Here is a 12,940-nt window from a genome sequence, read left to right as displayed (position 1 = left end):
CTATTGGTAAGTAGAAACAGATCACAAATAATGAAACGGAAATGAAACATAGGTAGCAGATAAGGGAGCAGGACAGATATACAGATAACCAAAATACCAGAGTTAGGGGGTTACCGAAAAGAGACAAGCGCTGGTTGTGGATTCAGATGAGTTGTGGACCAGACCAGACGAGTGGACAGATTGAATGACGAGATATTGGAGGGGGATAAGATGTGGATAGCATTGGAGATAAGATGTGGATCTGAGATAAGGGTCAGATCTGAGATCCGGATATGCAGGATATGACATTCCATCTCACCTTACTAATGTGTTTCCACATGCTCATACATAGCCTTACTCCATTGCTTACTGATCCTCTCAGATATCCTCTAGTATATAACCCCTGTACAACTCCAGTAGGGTCCTCAGTCTGAATATCATCTTAGATCTGTCCTCATCATCTTAGTTCCTGTTCTATCATCTAGATCCTGTTCTCTCAACCTTCTCTTGGACTTTGGTTCACCTAAGTCTATCCTATCTATCAGGCCTAGGGATTGATTCCCTAGGCTGGAATCTTGCCTTTCCAGCACTTACCCTCTTTCCAGACTTAGGTCTAATTCCTGTCTCTCCAACTCTACCTCTTTGTTTCTACATTGGACAAAGTCTGATATAGCCCCTATGCCTTCTGGACCTCCAGATGTCCTGTCCTGCATACCTCTGGATGTCCTGTCCTCCTGTCCTCTGGATCTCCTATCCTTCCATTCTGTTTCTCATAGAGATATTACCTTGGGGTCTCTCCACTTCCTATGCAGTGGAAACTCCTCTGAGTATTTCCTGTACTCCTCCAGAAGTCCTCCCACACTCCACCAGAGTAGCCAGCCTCTGGAAGTCCTTCAGACTTCATCAAACCATTATTAGACTTCATCTGAAATGAAGGGCACATACTTGGGTAAGGGGAATAGTGTATGAGCTGAGGCCAAGCCCCTCTGAGTCAGTTCCTCTCTCCCTTGAGCATGGATCTTAACAAATGTTGACTACACAGATCTCTTAGCTTCTGATTGCTTCTTTGATGCTATCATACAAAAGTGCATATGAAATGTTGCAATTATGCTATTCTTAACTAATTAATATTACTAAGCACTTTGTACTGCTCTCTCACAGTCTTCAAGTTCAGAGTGTTTGCATTGCACCAGTTGGCAATCTCACCAGAGTTCCAATTCAAAGCTTGAACCACAAAGAATTCTATGGTTCACACCATCCTTACAGTCTGCAATTATCTGATGCTGAAGAAGATGAAATCAAGCACATCATTATCAAAACATCATACAATCCACTATCCCCACAAACAAGTGCTTTAAAGCACCTCAAGGACAGAGATGCCAATACCAAATGAACTGTGGTTCAGAGGTCATATGCTAAGTCAGGTGAGAGAGTCACAGGCATTGAAGACTTGCACAGGAAGGTATGTCATTGCATAGGGCTTCTGTCCCACTCCTGACATTATAGTATCCCAACCCACAGCTTGCAGCTATGTATAAAGCAGGTGTGAAGAAGTCGCCAGAGTCATACTTGTGCATACAAATGTCTATCATTCCTAAGTGTGTATCTTTGATATCTGATTTCTCACATTGACATACAATATTTATATCATACAGTCATCATTTGGAGCTAAGAAACACAGATGGGTCACTGATGACATTTGTTTCTATAGGACTTCCTAGTCATATTAGATCTTCATTGGAGGTGAATTTGTTGGCCACCTTGGAACATCCACACTTGTTGGAGGTGCATGACACTAGATTATCTGGAGGGCCACAATTTCAAGCTATACATCTTTCATGGTACAACAGACATTGCACTAAGGCAAGTTACAAGTTGTTAGAGTCATCAATAACCAAATGTTCTCAATGCATACACTATAGGGTCATGAGGCTCCTCCAGATGTTCAACCTTGGCTGTTGGAGAAGGCTGGCATGCACACCAACCATGGACAGGTAATACCATACATATCATTAGATCTGCAGCAACATCAGAGGATTTATGTGCCTGTATTCTCATTGATGAAGATATTGCCAAGATGGATATCACAATGTAATATATGATGTTCTTTATATGCTTCCTGGTGAGCTGTCATTAGAGGGAGATCAGCAAATGTGTTCAACCAGAAAATAGGGGGTAAATGAGTTACTTTGAATGGAGCACAAGATAGCAGCTGCCAGCTCCTCATGATTTTTAAAATTGGTAACCAGCTTAGTATTGGATGCCTTTGTCTGGAGCCAGAGATGCATGCAGTCATCAAACCTCCCAGTCTCAAGCTCATGCTGCAGGTGTTCTATGCTAGCCCTGTGATGGTGTCTGTGATTGAGAAGCTGTGGAGGCAGAAGAGTAGGAGGGGGGGGGGGTGTTTATGCTGAACTGGTGGGCTGCAAAGGTGATGTCCAGGGAGGACCATATGCACTGCATGAGGATGTCATTCTTAGTCTCTTCCAAGATATTGTATGTGAGAAAGCTTAGGGATTGGTGTGTTTCTTCTTTGCTAGCTTTGGGGCACAGGGGGATACCTTCACTTCTAGACCATCTTGGTTCATGTATTGTGCAATATCTGTAATTGCTTTGTGGAAGCATTCAACTAGGATAGGGCCTTTTACTAATAGGTTCTTTCCATTGTGGTTGAAGACTCTGACAAGAATTTTCAGGTGAGGGACTTTAAGCTATGCTGTGATAACTTTTGGGGCCAAGAAGTCCAAAAGTTAGGCTGTGTGTGCTAAGGGATTGCTGTGAGAGAGTTCACACTGCTTAGTTTGATGATGGAGCAGTTCATTTCCACTACAGCTAGGTGGGCCCTGAGGAGGTCTTCCTCAGTGGGAGCAGCAGGTTTGGAGGGACTGGTATGGGTAGGGGGTGGAGGGATTAATGAGTGAGGGATTCTCAGACATTGTGGTGTCTTTGTCATTCCTAGGTGCATGAATGGAGTTGGATAGGTCCTCTTTGATTGTCTCTTTGTCAGGCCCAGTCTCTCCTACTACAACCAGTGAGGGAGCAGGGCAGGTGAAGATGGGTGCCCTGGTTTCAGTGTGGTCATGGGTTGGTAAAGGGGGTGAGGGTTGAGGGTTGGGGGTCAGGATCAAGGGTAGGAACAGTGATTCCATTGAGTCTCCTTCATCATCTAAGGCATTGGGAGGGAAGTAATAGGAACCAGAGCAGTAGGGTCTAGGAAGGGGTTGGTGGGTTCCCATTGGTGATGGATGGGCACTAATGTTGGCTATTTTAATAGTGAATTGGTCCTTCATTCCACTGAAGAGGTTAGGGGTTTGTGTTTTTTTTTAGGGGGGAGGCTTATAAGCATTAGGGGGGCATGTTCTCATGAGGTTATTTGTTTGGTAAGGCTGTGTTCATGGCTGTGTCTTGCATTGTTGTGTCCATTGTGAGCATGTGTGCAGGGTAGTAGATAAGAACCTAGTTGTGGTTTCTGTGAGAGGTAGTTCATTGTATTCTGTTAGTTTAAGGGAAGATTAAATGCGAAAGGTTTCTTAGGGGGTGTTATTATGTCTCGCCTGTTATGTGTTTAGTTTGTGTGGGTTTGTGGTGTTTTGATTGACATGTATGGAGGGACTTGGTGGTGAGATATGAGTTCTTATTGGTTGTCTGGGTTCATTTCAGTAGCCTGCTCAGCATATGATATACCTATGGTGATTTGTGTGAGGGTGTGCATTTGGTACAGGACTTATCCAGTGCTTGTTCTTTTCTTTTGGGGGGTTTGTGTCATTTTGGTGAGCAGGAGTTTTGTTTTTATATTAGTCTGGTTGTGTTCTTTGTAGCTTTTTGGTTTCTGGTTTGTAGTTGGTGGGACTTCTGTTGTTGGTTTCTAGGTAGGGGGTGTGTATGCATTGTGTGCATTCATGGGTTTTATTTTGGCTCTGGTTGGTGTAGTATGGAGTGGGTCAGGCATTGTGTTTTGGTGGTGTACTTTAGTTGTATTAGGCAGTGTAGTAGGTGTTTTTACAGGGTCTCTAATAGTCATTGCATTGTTGTTTGAGGGCCAGTGTCATATGCCATTCCAGACTCTTAACTCTAAATCCACTTCTCTGGATATCCAGATCCAAGATCTGGATCTCAAATGATCTGATTTATCTTTATCTCCCTTCTGCAATCCAAACCCTATATCAAGGCCCAACCCCATTTAGACTTCCCCTGTCTCCGGACTCTGGCTAACTATGTTTCCCTTCTGATTATTGATCCATTACATACATTTCATTTCTGGTATTCATTATTTATGATCCATCCTACTTACTAATAGACTTTGCATATGCTTCAGTACATAGCCTTTATGTTTGCTGATTGATTCCTATATGATACCTACAGTATATAAACCTCCTATAACTCTCAGAAATACTCCAGTTCGAATATCATCTTAGTTCCTGCTCATTCCTGTGTCCTCTGGACTCAAGATAAGTCTCTTGTCATATTCCAAGTCTTAGGATTGCATCCTAGACTACATTTCCAACTCTACCTTAAGGTAGTCTATCCTCTGTTAGTTTCTAGTCCAGACTTCGTCCAGATTAGTCTTATCTGCTTGCCCAGGTAATATCCGGACGTCCGTCGGATTTATCTCACATTTCAGATCCAGACATCCATTGTCCGCCCTAGTCAAATCCCAGGAACTCCAGATGACTGTTCTAGCCCCTGGAAATTAAGGGCACATACTTGGGAAAGGGGCATAGTGTACGAGCTGAGGCCAAGCCCTTGTGATCCAACCCCCTTGAGCACATGACCTTAACAGCCAGTGTTTCACTGTGAGCATGGTTTGCTTGACCTTGCTAGCATTTCATGCATGGGAAAATCCAACCATGGTGGTGGTTCAGGTTCAAGGGCCTCCAGTAAACATTTTCACCATGCGAGCAAAGTTTGATAATGTTTTTCAAAAGTTGATTTTTGTCCAGTGGGGTCCCTCATACCCATCTGCACTCACTTAGAGTACTTGTGGTGCTGATTTGGCATTGACCATCATACATCAAGCTTTGATGGCATCTAAAAGAGTCAACCTGTTGAAAGTGAGTTCAAAAGTTGTTCTGAACAACTTGCATTTGGTATAGCTCAGGGCATGCATTCATAAATGTTGTTTTGGCTTATCTGAGAGAAAAATACCATTCTTGGACTACTGGTGTACTAAAATGCATCAAATTTTTCATGAGTGAGATACTAGTAGTATTAGCTAATGTGAATATATTAATGGTATACATGCATTTATTCAAAATCAAAATCAGATAATTTGATATTGGTATGCTGTTGCAAGCACCTGTAAATGACAATGCTGTCTGTAAACTTGTCTAGAACAGCATTTTCAGCATCACTGAGTTGATCCAAGTTCAGATTAGTCTTCTTGAATGTTGGAAATGCCATCTGGGGAGCAATCCTACCCATTGTGAGTTGTAACATGCCCTGCTCCATCAACACACACTCTGTAAAGCTGCTGGCTGCACTGATAGCATAATGTAGTTGGTGGTGTAGTGATTCCTCAAGAAATGTGTGTAATTGGAAGGACAAACACCATATAAGTTTTGCCAGGATGTGAAGGATGAATGGGTTGTTGAATTTCATGTGAATGATAAGTGCACTGTCCTATTGAAATAAAATAAGAGTGTTCTCAAAAATAAATAAACACTTACTGTAGTCAAGGAGTGTTGATGCATGAATGCCAAAGGATTATCTACAATGAGGTGCCATACCCAATCAACATGAAAGGTATCTGGGAGGATATCACAGCCCTGTGGAGGGAAGAGGGAATATCCTATCACAACAGCCTGACAGATGATTGTTGTGAATGCAGTGCAAAATTTCATCATTGCACATCAAATGTTTCTGATGTCCCTATCATTAGCTGTCCAGTGGGTTGTAACTAGTAGGGTCAAAGAATCAATATGAGTCAGTATTTGCATGTTGATACATACCAAGAAGTGCTGGTATTCCAGGCCTTATTTCAGAAATGACTTTTTGATGATGCATTTTCTGTCAGCTGTGAGGGATGCTAATGTGTCATCAGAAAAGATAATGTATAGGATCTGCTCTTTCAAGGCCAAGATTGCTTCTTTGCATGTCTCAGGACTTATCTTGGTAGTGGGACCTTCAGTAGATTCTGCAGGTGCAGGTGCCACCACTGTCCCCATCATCATCATTGTTGTTGTCATGGGCATCACAGAGGGAATAACAAGATGTGGTGTAGGGGGCATGTGTTGAGTTTCATGACAATGTGTTTTGGATGTCCTTGTGGGCCCTGTGGTCTAGTATTGTCAGGCTGATTTTTGATGACATAGAAGTTAATGATACTTACATGCATCACATGGGAGTTGGAGATCTCACCCATCAACATTGGCTGTAAGTGTTGGAGATCTGGTGGTGGGACCAAAAGGGCTTGGAATTCCTCATCATCACTAACCCAACTGGGTGCTATAGTGGAAAGTTAAGTGAAGTGCTAGACTTGTTAGTGCAGGCAAGAACTTACCTGATAATCCACATATGCAAAGTCCTGCTGAGAAGGTACAAGTCCTGCTGAGAATGGGCAAAGTCCTGCTAAGAATGGGTAGTGTAGCCAGGGCTGGACAGCAAGTGGCTGTAGCCAGCACCAGACAGTGAGTTAGTGTACCTGGCACTAGAGTAGCTGGAGCTGGAGGAATCTGGGTGGCTTGAGTTTGCACAGCTGGTGCCAAAGGAATCTAAGTAGTTGTTGAAGCTGGCGCTTGGAGGGTTTGAGTTACTCAGGGTCGGGCTACCAGCAATTTGAGTAGTATACAGAAAAATAGACAGGTGCACTTACTAGTTGTGTGCATCTAAGTGGTGCTGCCACTGATGTGGGTTGAAGTTAGACACTTGAGCTGGAGGCTGTGGCTGTTCATTAGGGAGATTGATCTGTGTGCCCACGGGTGCATGGGAAAGGTTGAGACTGGACCCTTGAGCAGGTTTTGTGATCTTCATTTTACCTTTGCACTGTGAGGGACATTTGCTAGTTATCCAGGAAGAATCATTTTGGGGAGGGCAAAGGGTGCATTGATTACAATTCTAATACAAATGGAAGCACACAAACAATGCAAACAAACTTTACATCTTGTGACTCAGTGACTGTGAGCTAAAGAAGCAGAGAAATACAGTAGCTCAAAAGTGTCCCAATGTTTGTGAGTTTTCATGTAATTGCTTCATTGTGAGTCAGGGCGTGGGAATCTGAGATTAGTGTGTGAAAATATGGACATTTTAATCTGGTGACTCATTGGGACACTTTTTAACTTTCAATTTGATTAATACAATCTCTATAATTCTAGTACTTGGTGTGTCCTCCTGTTGCTCTAATCACCTCTACCACTCTTATAAACATACTTTCTATTAATTCCTAGCATTGCCCATTAATAATATTCCCTCACTATGCTGCAACTCCCTCCCATAGCTGAAATAGCCCCTATTCTCATTCTCAGCTCCTCTTATATGTCTACCAGGCAGATTTCTACTACAGCTGGTCTGGGCAGAATACTATTGCTAGACTTATCAAAATGACCATTCCAGTTAAGGAAAATATCAAATCGCATTACCCTTTTAAGCTTATACCATATAGCAAAGATCTTTTGTGTATCACATTTTGACCAGGCAGGCTACTAATGCTACTCAAGCCATTAAATGCATTGATTCCACCATCCACACCATTGTCTCCACTCAAATAGTCAGGAATGCTCTTAAGGCAGCCACCCTTAAAGCTAAAACCAAGAAGAAAAGCTTCTTCTCTCTTCAGCCAATGGAGGGAAGAGACTAGCTTTGTTCTAAAGCACCAGTACTAGACTTTGAGAACTGAAATAGAGATATCTAGTTAGATGAGATGAAAACCAAGAGGATAGGGTCAAATGACCAGGAATATGTATGGGAAAATGCAGAAGAACTATTTGGACAAAGAGAAGTCAAGGAAATACTCAAATTTAGAGGATAAAACTTGATGATATAGGGCTATATGAGGTGAAATAGAGTAGGAATTCTCCATGAGCTGGAGGGGAGGATAAATGCAGAGCACAACATCTTAATTTTGGAGGAGTGTCTGCTTGGAAGCATGCAGAAATCAGAAATCATTAAAGAAGACACTATCTTCTAATAGGATAATAATCTCAAGCATACTCCAAGTCAGCTATCAAATGGTTTGAAAACAATGTTATCACTACTCTGTCATAGCAAGCACAGTCTTCAGACCTCAACCCTGCTGAACAGCTCTGGAAATTGCTCAGGATATTACTTGCAGTATATTAAGATCCTTCATAGGGGCTATTTCAGCTATGGGAGGGAGTTGCAGCATAGTGAGGGAATATTATTAATGGGCAATGCTAGGAATTAATAGAAAGTATGTTTATAAGAGTGGTAGAGGTGATTAGAGCAACAGGAGGACACACCAAGTACTAGAATTATAGAGATTGTATTAATCAAATTGAAAGTTAAAAAGTGTCCCAATGAGTCACCAGATTAAAATGTCCATATTTTCACACACTAATCTCAGATTCCCACGCCCTGACTCACAATGAAGCAATTACATGAAAACTCACAAACATTGGGACACTTTTTTGAGCCACTGTAAAGGGGTGAGGATGTAAAAGAACAGTATCCATATGACAAACCAATAGAGTCATGAAAAGCACCATGATGAATGAACAACACATGTATTACACCATTCCTTATCAATATATCAGTGTGATATAATGAACAGATACATGCACCCCACTTACCATGATAGGAACTCACATTGCAGCACTGCATGAGGCTTTGGGACAAATGCCAAGGCTTGTGGTATAGTCTGCATAAGTTCCTAGATATTTGGGATCATCTTCGTCATCAAGAACCCCACTGCCAGTGGGGGATCTGGATCCATCAGCTTTGGATTTCATAGATGCCCTGCTAATACTGTCATCTTCATCATCAATAACCCCAGGTTGTGATGGGGAGAATCTGGATGCTCCAACTTCAGATTGGAAAGTTTTGCCAAAATGTGAGCCTAAAACCCTCACCACATGCTCAGCTTGGTATGAGATTACCTTGAGAATTTTGTGTTTATCTTCATAGACTGCTTGAAGGTAGTCTTGATCATTATTAATGTCTGTGTAGTCATGCTCAGAAAAAAGGCTCCTAAAGCTATGTAACTGATCATCCATAAATTTGAGCCAGTCTTCATTATCAGTGTGCATGGCATTGGGGAACATGATGAAGCACTTAGCTTCTTCAATTTCCCATGCAGTAGCCAGCATGTGCTGGTGCACAGTCTCACAAGAAGCAAGCTGTGCTTGGTATCCTTTGTACAGTGTTAAAGGAAACATTTGTGCAAGGCCATTTTCCAAATATCCAGCATGCTTTATAAAATATAGATGAGTCTTTGGAACTGGGTAATGGAAATATATATGATACCTTGACAAGAGATTCACTGGGCACATATGGTTTCTGTTCTCACCCTGTGAGATAAGTTGCAAAATGAACCTCAAGTGGAGCTGGGTCAGGAGGGTATGGAACAAACTTTCTGCTCATCTGTTCATGTATGAACTGACATTGAGCATTGTAGGAAAGGTCCAGAGATGTGGATGGATCATAAAATAGGCCTTTGGTTATGGAAGCTGGAGTCATAGGTGGTGGTGTCTTTCTCACTGAGGAGATACCTTTAAATGAAGTGCTTAAGTTGGAATGTCTGGTATCAGGGGAGCTCCCTGAGATGTGAGGTGAAAATAAGAGAGATGACCCAGTATAGGAATTTCATTTACCATGGGCTTGTATAGGCAGATATTACTTAGTGTTATGTTCACACTTTTGGTGCTTATATAATCATCATAGTTTTCACCACCTACCAGTACCAGTCTGAGACTGAGAGTTATTAGCATGATTTCCTATCCTCTCTGAGCACTGAGCTTAGCCCAGAAACCCTTTAGGGCTGAACAGCAGCTAGGCATAGCACATTCGACCCAACTTTAGAAGGCTACTTTCCAGTTCTCTTCTTGTTGTGTTTCCCATACTGGGAATTGAAGAACATTCTGATAGAGGAGACGATGGAGGACTGCTTGATGCAGGAGGGCAACTGCTGTGTCATGTGAGAGATGAAGATGGAAGTGAGGGGGACATGCTGGCTCAAGAAGTGACTGAAAATTCTTCAGAAAACTGCATCACTTCAGCCTAGTGTTTCTTTGGCCTTAATATCTCTCCAGCCTTCAATTACAGGCTGATATGTTGATATCCTGTCACACTGTGAATACAGTCAGCATTGCATACAGCAGAGTTCGAAAGACTTGGAATTTCTAACTGCAACACTGAGTTCATTGCCCAAAGCAAATAAAATGTGCATATCATTCACTGTTACCGGTATGCTTATCCATGCATGTATCTTTACCAGATTGTGTCCTAACTGCAGTGGGGAGTTCTCTTCCATTGAAGCAGTTGTTCTACATCTCAACTCACAGTCTACCTGTTGGCCACATAAAGCATGTCCACAACAATTGCCCATTCCTCCTGGGTTGTGAGGTTCACATCCATTAATATTGGATACCACTGGCCATGTTCATCCTTGCTCTGGATATGTTTTTAGTCTTGGCAAAAACCTATTTGACAGGTTACAGGAAGATCAGTATGATTATCAGTGGAAGGTAAACACTTACTATCCTTTTCTTGATGAAGGGGAGTGGGAACTAGCTAGATTCTTGGTCAAAAACCTGAATCAGACACAGATTAACAAGATCTTGAAGCTGAAATGGGTAGGAGACTCTAAGTAGTACTATTTAGCAAGTCTGACTCTTCTTTCATAGTTTAACACTTGTCCCAAAACCATCCTCCACCTCAAAAGATCAACTTCTGGACTGGATGGACACTTTACCCTGCTTTGCAGAATGGAAAGTTTCAAATCTAGAGTTTACAGGCTACAAGACAATTCATCCCATCCAACTCATTTGGCGCAATGCTTTAGAGGTTGTCAAACAACTTTTCAGTGACCCAGTTTTTGCCAATCATATAACCTTTCAGTCACACATACTCAATGTCAGGAACCAGCACAAGTATGGAGATTATATGAGTGCCAATTTGGCATAGAAAATTCAGGTCAGTTTTTCCTGCTCAGTCTACAACTCAAAGATTGATTTCATATAGGACTGTCTCCCATGAGGTACTATGCAAGTCCCAATCATTTTAGGGTCTGATAAAACTCCTGTGACAAGAACCACCAGGGGGCTTGAGATGCACCCCATCTTCATCACTATCAGTAATCTTGATTCAGAGGTTTGCTCTAAGGCCACACTCTGGGCTTGGCACTGTATCACTTATATGCCCATTGCTAAGTTTCATGTCCATTCCAATTATCAAACCATTCTTCAGGCTTGGTTGTGGCATAGGTGTTTTGATCTTGTCTGTGCCAACCTCAAACTGGCAGCCAAGACAGGTTGCTTTATGCCTGATTCTTTTAAATTCATTTGTTATGTCTTTACACCACTCGTTGCTCATGTATGAGACCTTCCAGAGGCTTGCATGATAGCCACAGTCAGCAAAAATGTGTCTCCTCTAATGATGGCATTACAAGAACATTTTGGTGATGGAGTTCTCTACCCTCCTTATACTGGTTAACATATGCTACAACTTATCTGCAAGATCTCCAAAATGATTGATGTTTGGTATCTCAACAAATTCCAGAAGGCAGCCAATGCAGTCAATCTATCTGGAGTTCACATGCCATATTAGCATAATTGGATATATGCATGCCCATCTGTCTTTCTCTTTTATAAGATCTTACATGCCTGCCTTAATTTTTTTGCTGACAATCCACTCAACTGGACCAAGGAGGTAGTAGAAAAACCTGAGCTCAATGCTTGCTTCATTGCTTAGCACAAGCGGGTGGGGACACATCATTTTACCAAAGGCATCACACATATCAATCAAATGACAGGCCATGAGCATCAGGATATCCAGTGCACTATTGTTGCTTTAATTGTAGGTGCTGCCCTGCATAGATTTATTTGCACACTCTGTGCCCTCATTAAGTTCATTTACCTTGCTCAAAATCCAGTTCATTCTGCAGACACCCTGCTGTTGATGATGCAGGCTCTTTCAGACTTTCATGCCTTCAAAGACACTATTATCAAGGCCCAGGCAAGGAGGGAAAAGAAGGGTTCTAAGGACAATTTTTTCATTCCCAAACTCAAACTGCTACAAAGCTTTAGAGGCACAGTTGAGAGACTGGGCTCTTTGATGCAGTTTTCAGCAGATATGACAGAGTGTTTGCTCATCACTTACTGCAAAGATCTCTTTGTATGAACAAATCAGCAGGCCAACAACTTTGTGGAGCAGTCTGTACAAATTCTCAATTGCCAGGAGTCAATGGAACTATTTAACCTGTATGTGTTGTTCTGTTCTCATGGCACATCACTTGTCAATGTGATATCCTACTGAAGATGAGGCAGTGACAACTGTCAATCCAGCACTCTCCTGGGTTTCTCACATTCTCCCTGACAAAATGCACTCTGTTCATGGACCTTGACCAGTTCATAACCATTTCCTCAAGGGCATTCTTTCCAAAGATGCCCTCACTGCCTTTCATCTGACATCAATACCAGATTTCAAATCTTTGTCACCAACTGATATTTATAGTGTATATTTGATTATTGACTTTGATCATGCTCTCTCTCAGTTCATTAGACATTTTTCTCTCTCCACCGGTGAGCATACCTGCTGGAACTACAGATATGGGTGCTTTAGCATGTGGAAAAAATTCCAACTGCAACTTCACTCTGCCTTCCAGCCACAGCTGATCATGCCAAGCAGAGTGGTACAGGCATATCCACCTGGTGATAGTTTCCCCCTTGGGAACTGTAATAATGACCTTATTGATGTCAGGCAACAATGGCCAAATTAGTATGTCTATTCTTTTGTTTGTGTTCTAATTCTAACAAGATTATATATCATATTCAGCAAGTTGTGTTGCACA

General features: G+C 42.0%; 6 protein-coding genes across 6 annotated transcripts; 3 read left to right on the top strand and 3 right to left on the bottom strand.

Moving 5' to 3' along the window:
* Window positions 1-1,671: 1,671 nt before the first annotated feature.
* Window positions 1,672-2,081, top strand: BJ212DRAFT_1279243 (uncharacterized protein; the record flags this gene model as incomplete). The annotated part of the gene is made up of 2 exons (XM_041331475.1): window positions 1,672-1,846; window positions 1,921-2,081. 2 exons carry the CDS (start codon window positions 1,672-1,674, stop codon window positions 2,079-2,081), a joined length of 336 nt encoding a protein of 111 aa, XP_041189308.1.
* A 756-nt stretch (window positions 2,082-2,837) lies between these two features.
* BJ212DRAFT_1484299 (uncharacterized protein) lies at window positions 2,838-3,215 on the bottom strand (the record flags this gene model as incomplete). The annotated part of the gene is made up of 1 exon (XM_041340772.1): window positions 2,838-3,215. One exon carries the CDS (start codon window positions 3,213-3,215, stop codon window positions 2,838-2,840), a length of 378 nt encoding a protein of 125 aa, XP_041189307.1.
* Window positions 3,216-5,350: 2,135 nt separating this feature from the next.
* Window positions 5,351-6,948, bottom strand: BJ212DRAFT_1302442 (uncharacterized protein; the record flags this gene model as incomplete). Its single annotated transcript, XM_041333261.1, has 8 exons — window positions 5,351-5,392; window positions 5,436-5,493; window positions 5,528-5,598; window positions 5,646-5,780; window positions 6,308-6,423; window positions 6,479-6,543; window positions 6,620-6,742; window positions 6,791-6,948. The coding sequence occupies 8 exons, from the start codon at window positions 6,946-6,948 to the stop codon at window positions 5,351-5,353; spliced, it is 768 nt and encodes a 255-aa protein (XP_041189306.1).
* Window positions 6,949-8,735: 1,787 nt separating this feature from the next.
* On the bottom strand, window positions 8,736-9,609 carry BJ212DRAFT_1302441 (uncharacterized protein; the record flags this gene model as incomplete). The annotated part of the gene is made up of 2 exons (XM_041333260.1): window positions 8,736-9,370; window positions 9,534-9,609. The coding sequence occupies 2 exons, from the start codon at window positions 9,607-9,609 to the stop codon at window positions 8,736-8,738; spliced, it is 711 nt and encodes a 236-aa protein (XP_041189305.1).
* Window positions 9,610-10,517: 908 nt separating this feature from the next.
* Window positions 10,518-10,742, top strand: BJ212DRAFT_1279318 (uncharacterized protein; the record flags this gene model as incomplete). Its single annotated transcript, XM_041331485.1, has 1 exon — window positions 10,518-10,742. A coding segment is annotated over one exon (225 nt), but the record flags the coding sequence as incomplete, so codon positions are not given.
* A 1,754-nt stretch (window positions 10,743-12,496) lies between these two features.
* Window positions 12,497-12,868, top strand: BJ212DRAFT_1279258 (uncharacterized protein; the record flags this gene model as incomplete). Its single annotated transcript, XM_041331479.1, has 1 exon — window positions 12,497-12,868. A coding segment is annotated over one exon (372 nt), but the record flags the coding sequence as incomplete, so codon positions are not given.
* Between the last annotated feature and the right edge of the window lie 72 nt (window positions 12,869-12,940).

The sequence above is a fragment of the Suillus subaureus genome (genome assembly GCF_016647635.1).
Source record: "Suillus subaureus strain MN1 chromosome Unknown BJ212scaffold_33, whole genome shotgun sequence".
In the NCBI taxonomy this organism is placed as follows: Eukaryota; Fungi; Basidiomycota; class Agaricomycetes; order Boletales; family Suillaceae; genus Suillus; species Suillus subaureus.
Note: the sequence above shows the minus strand (reverse complement) of the source record. Positions and strands in the feature narration are given on the sequence as shown.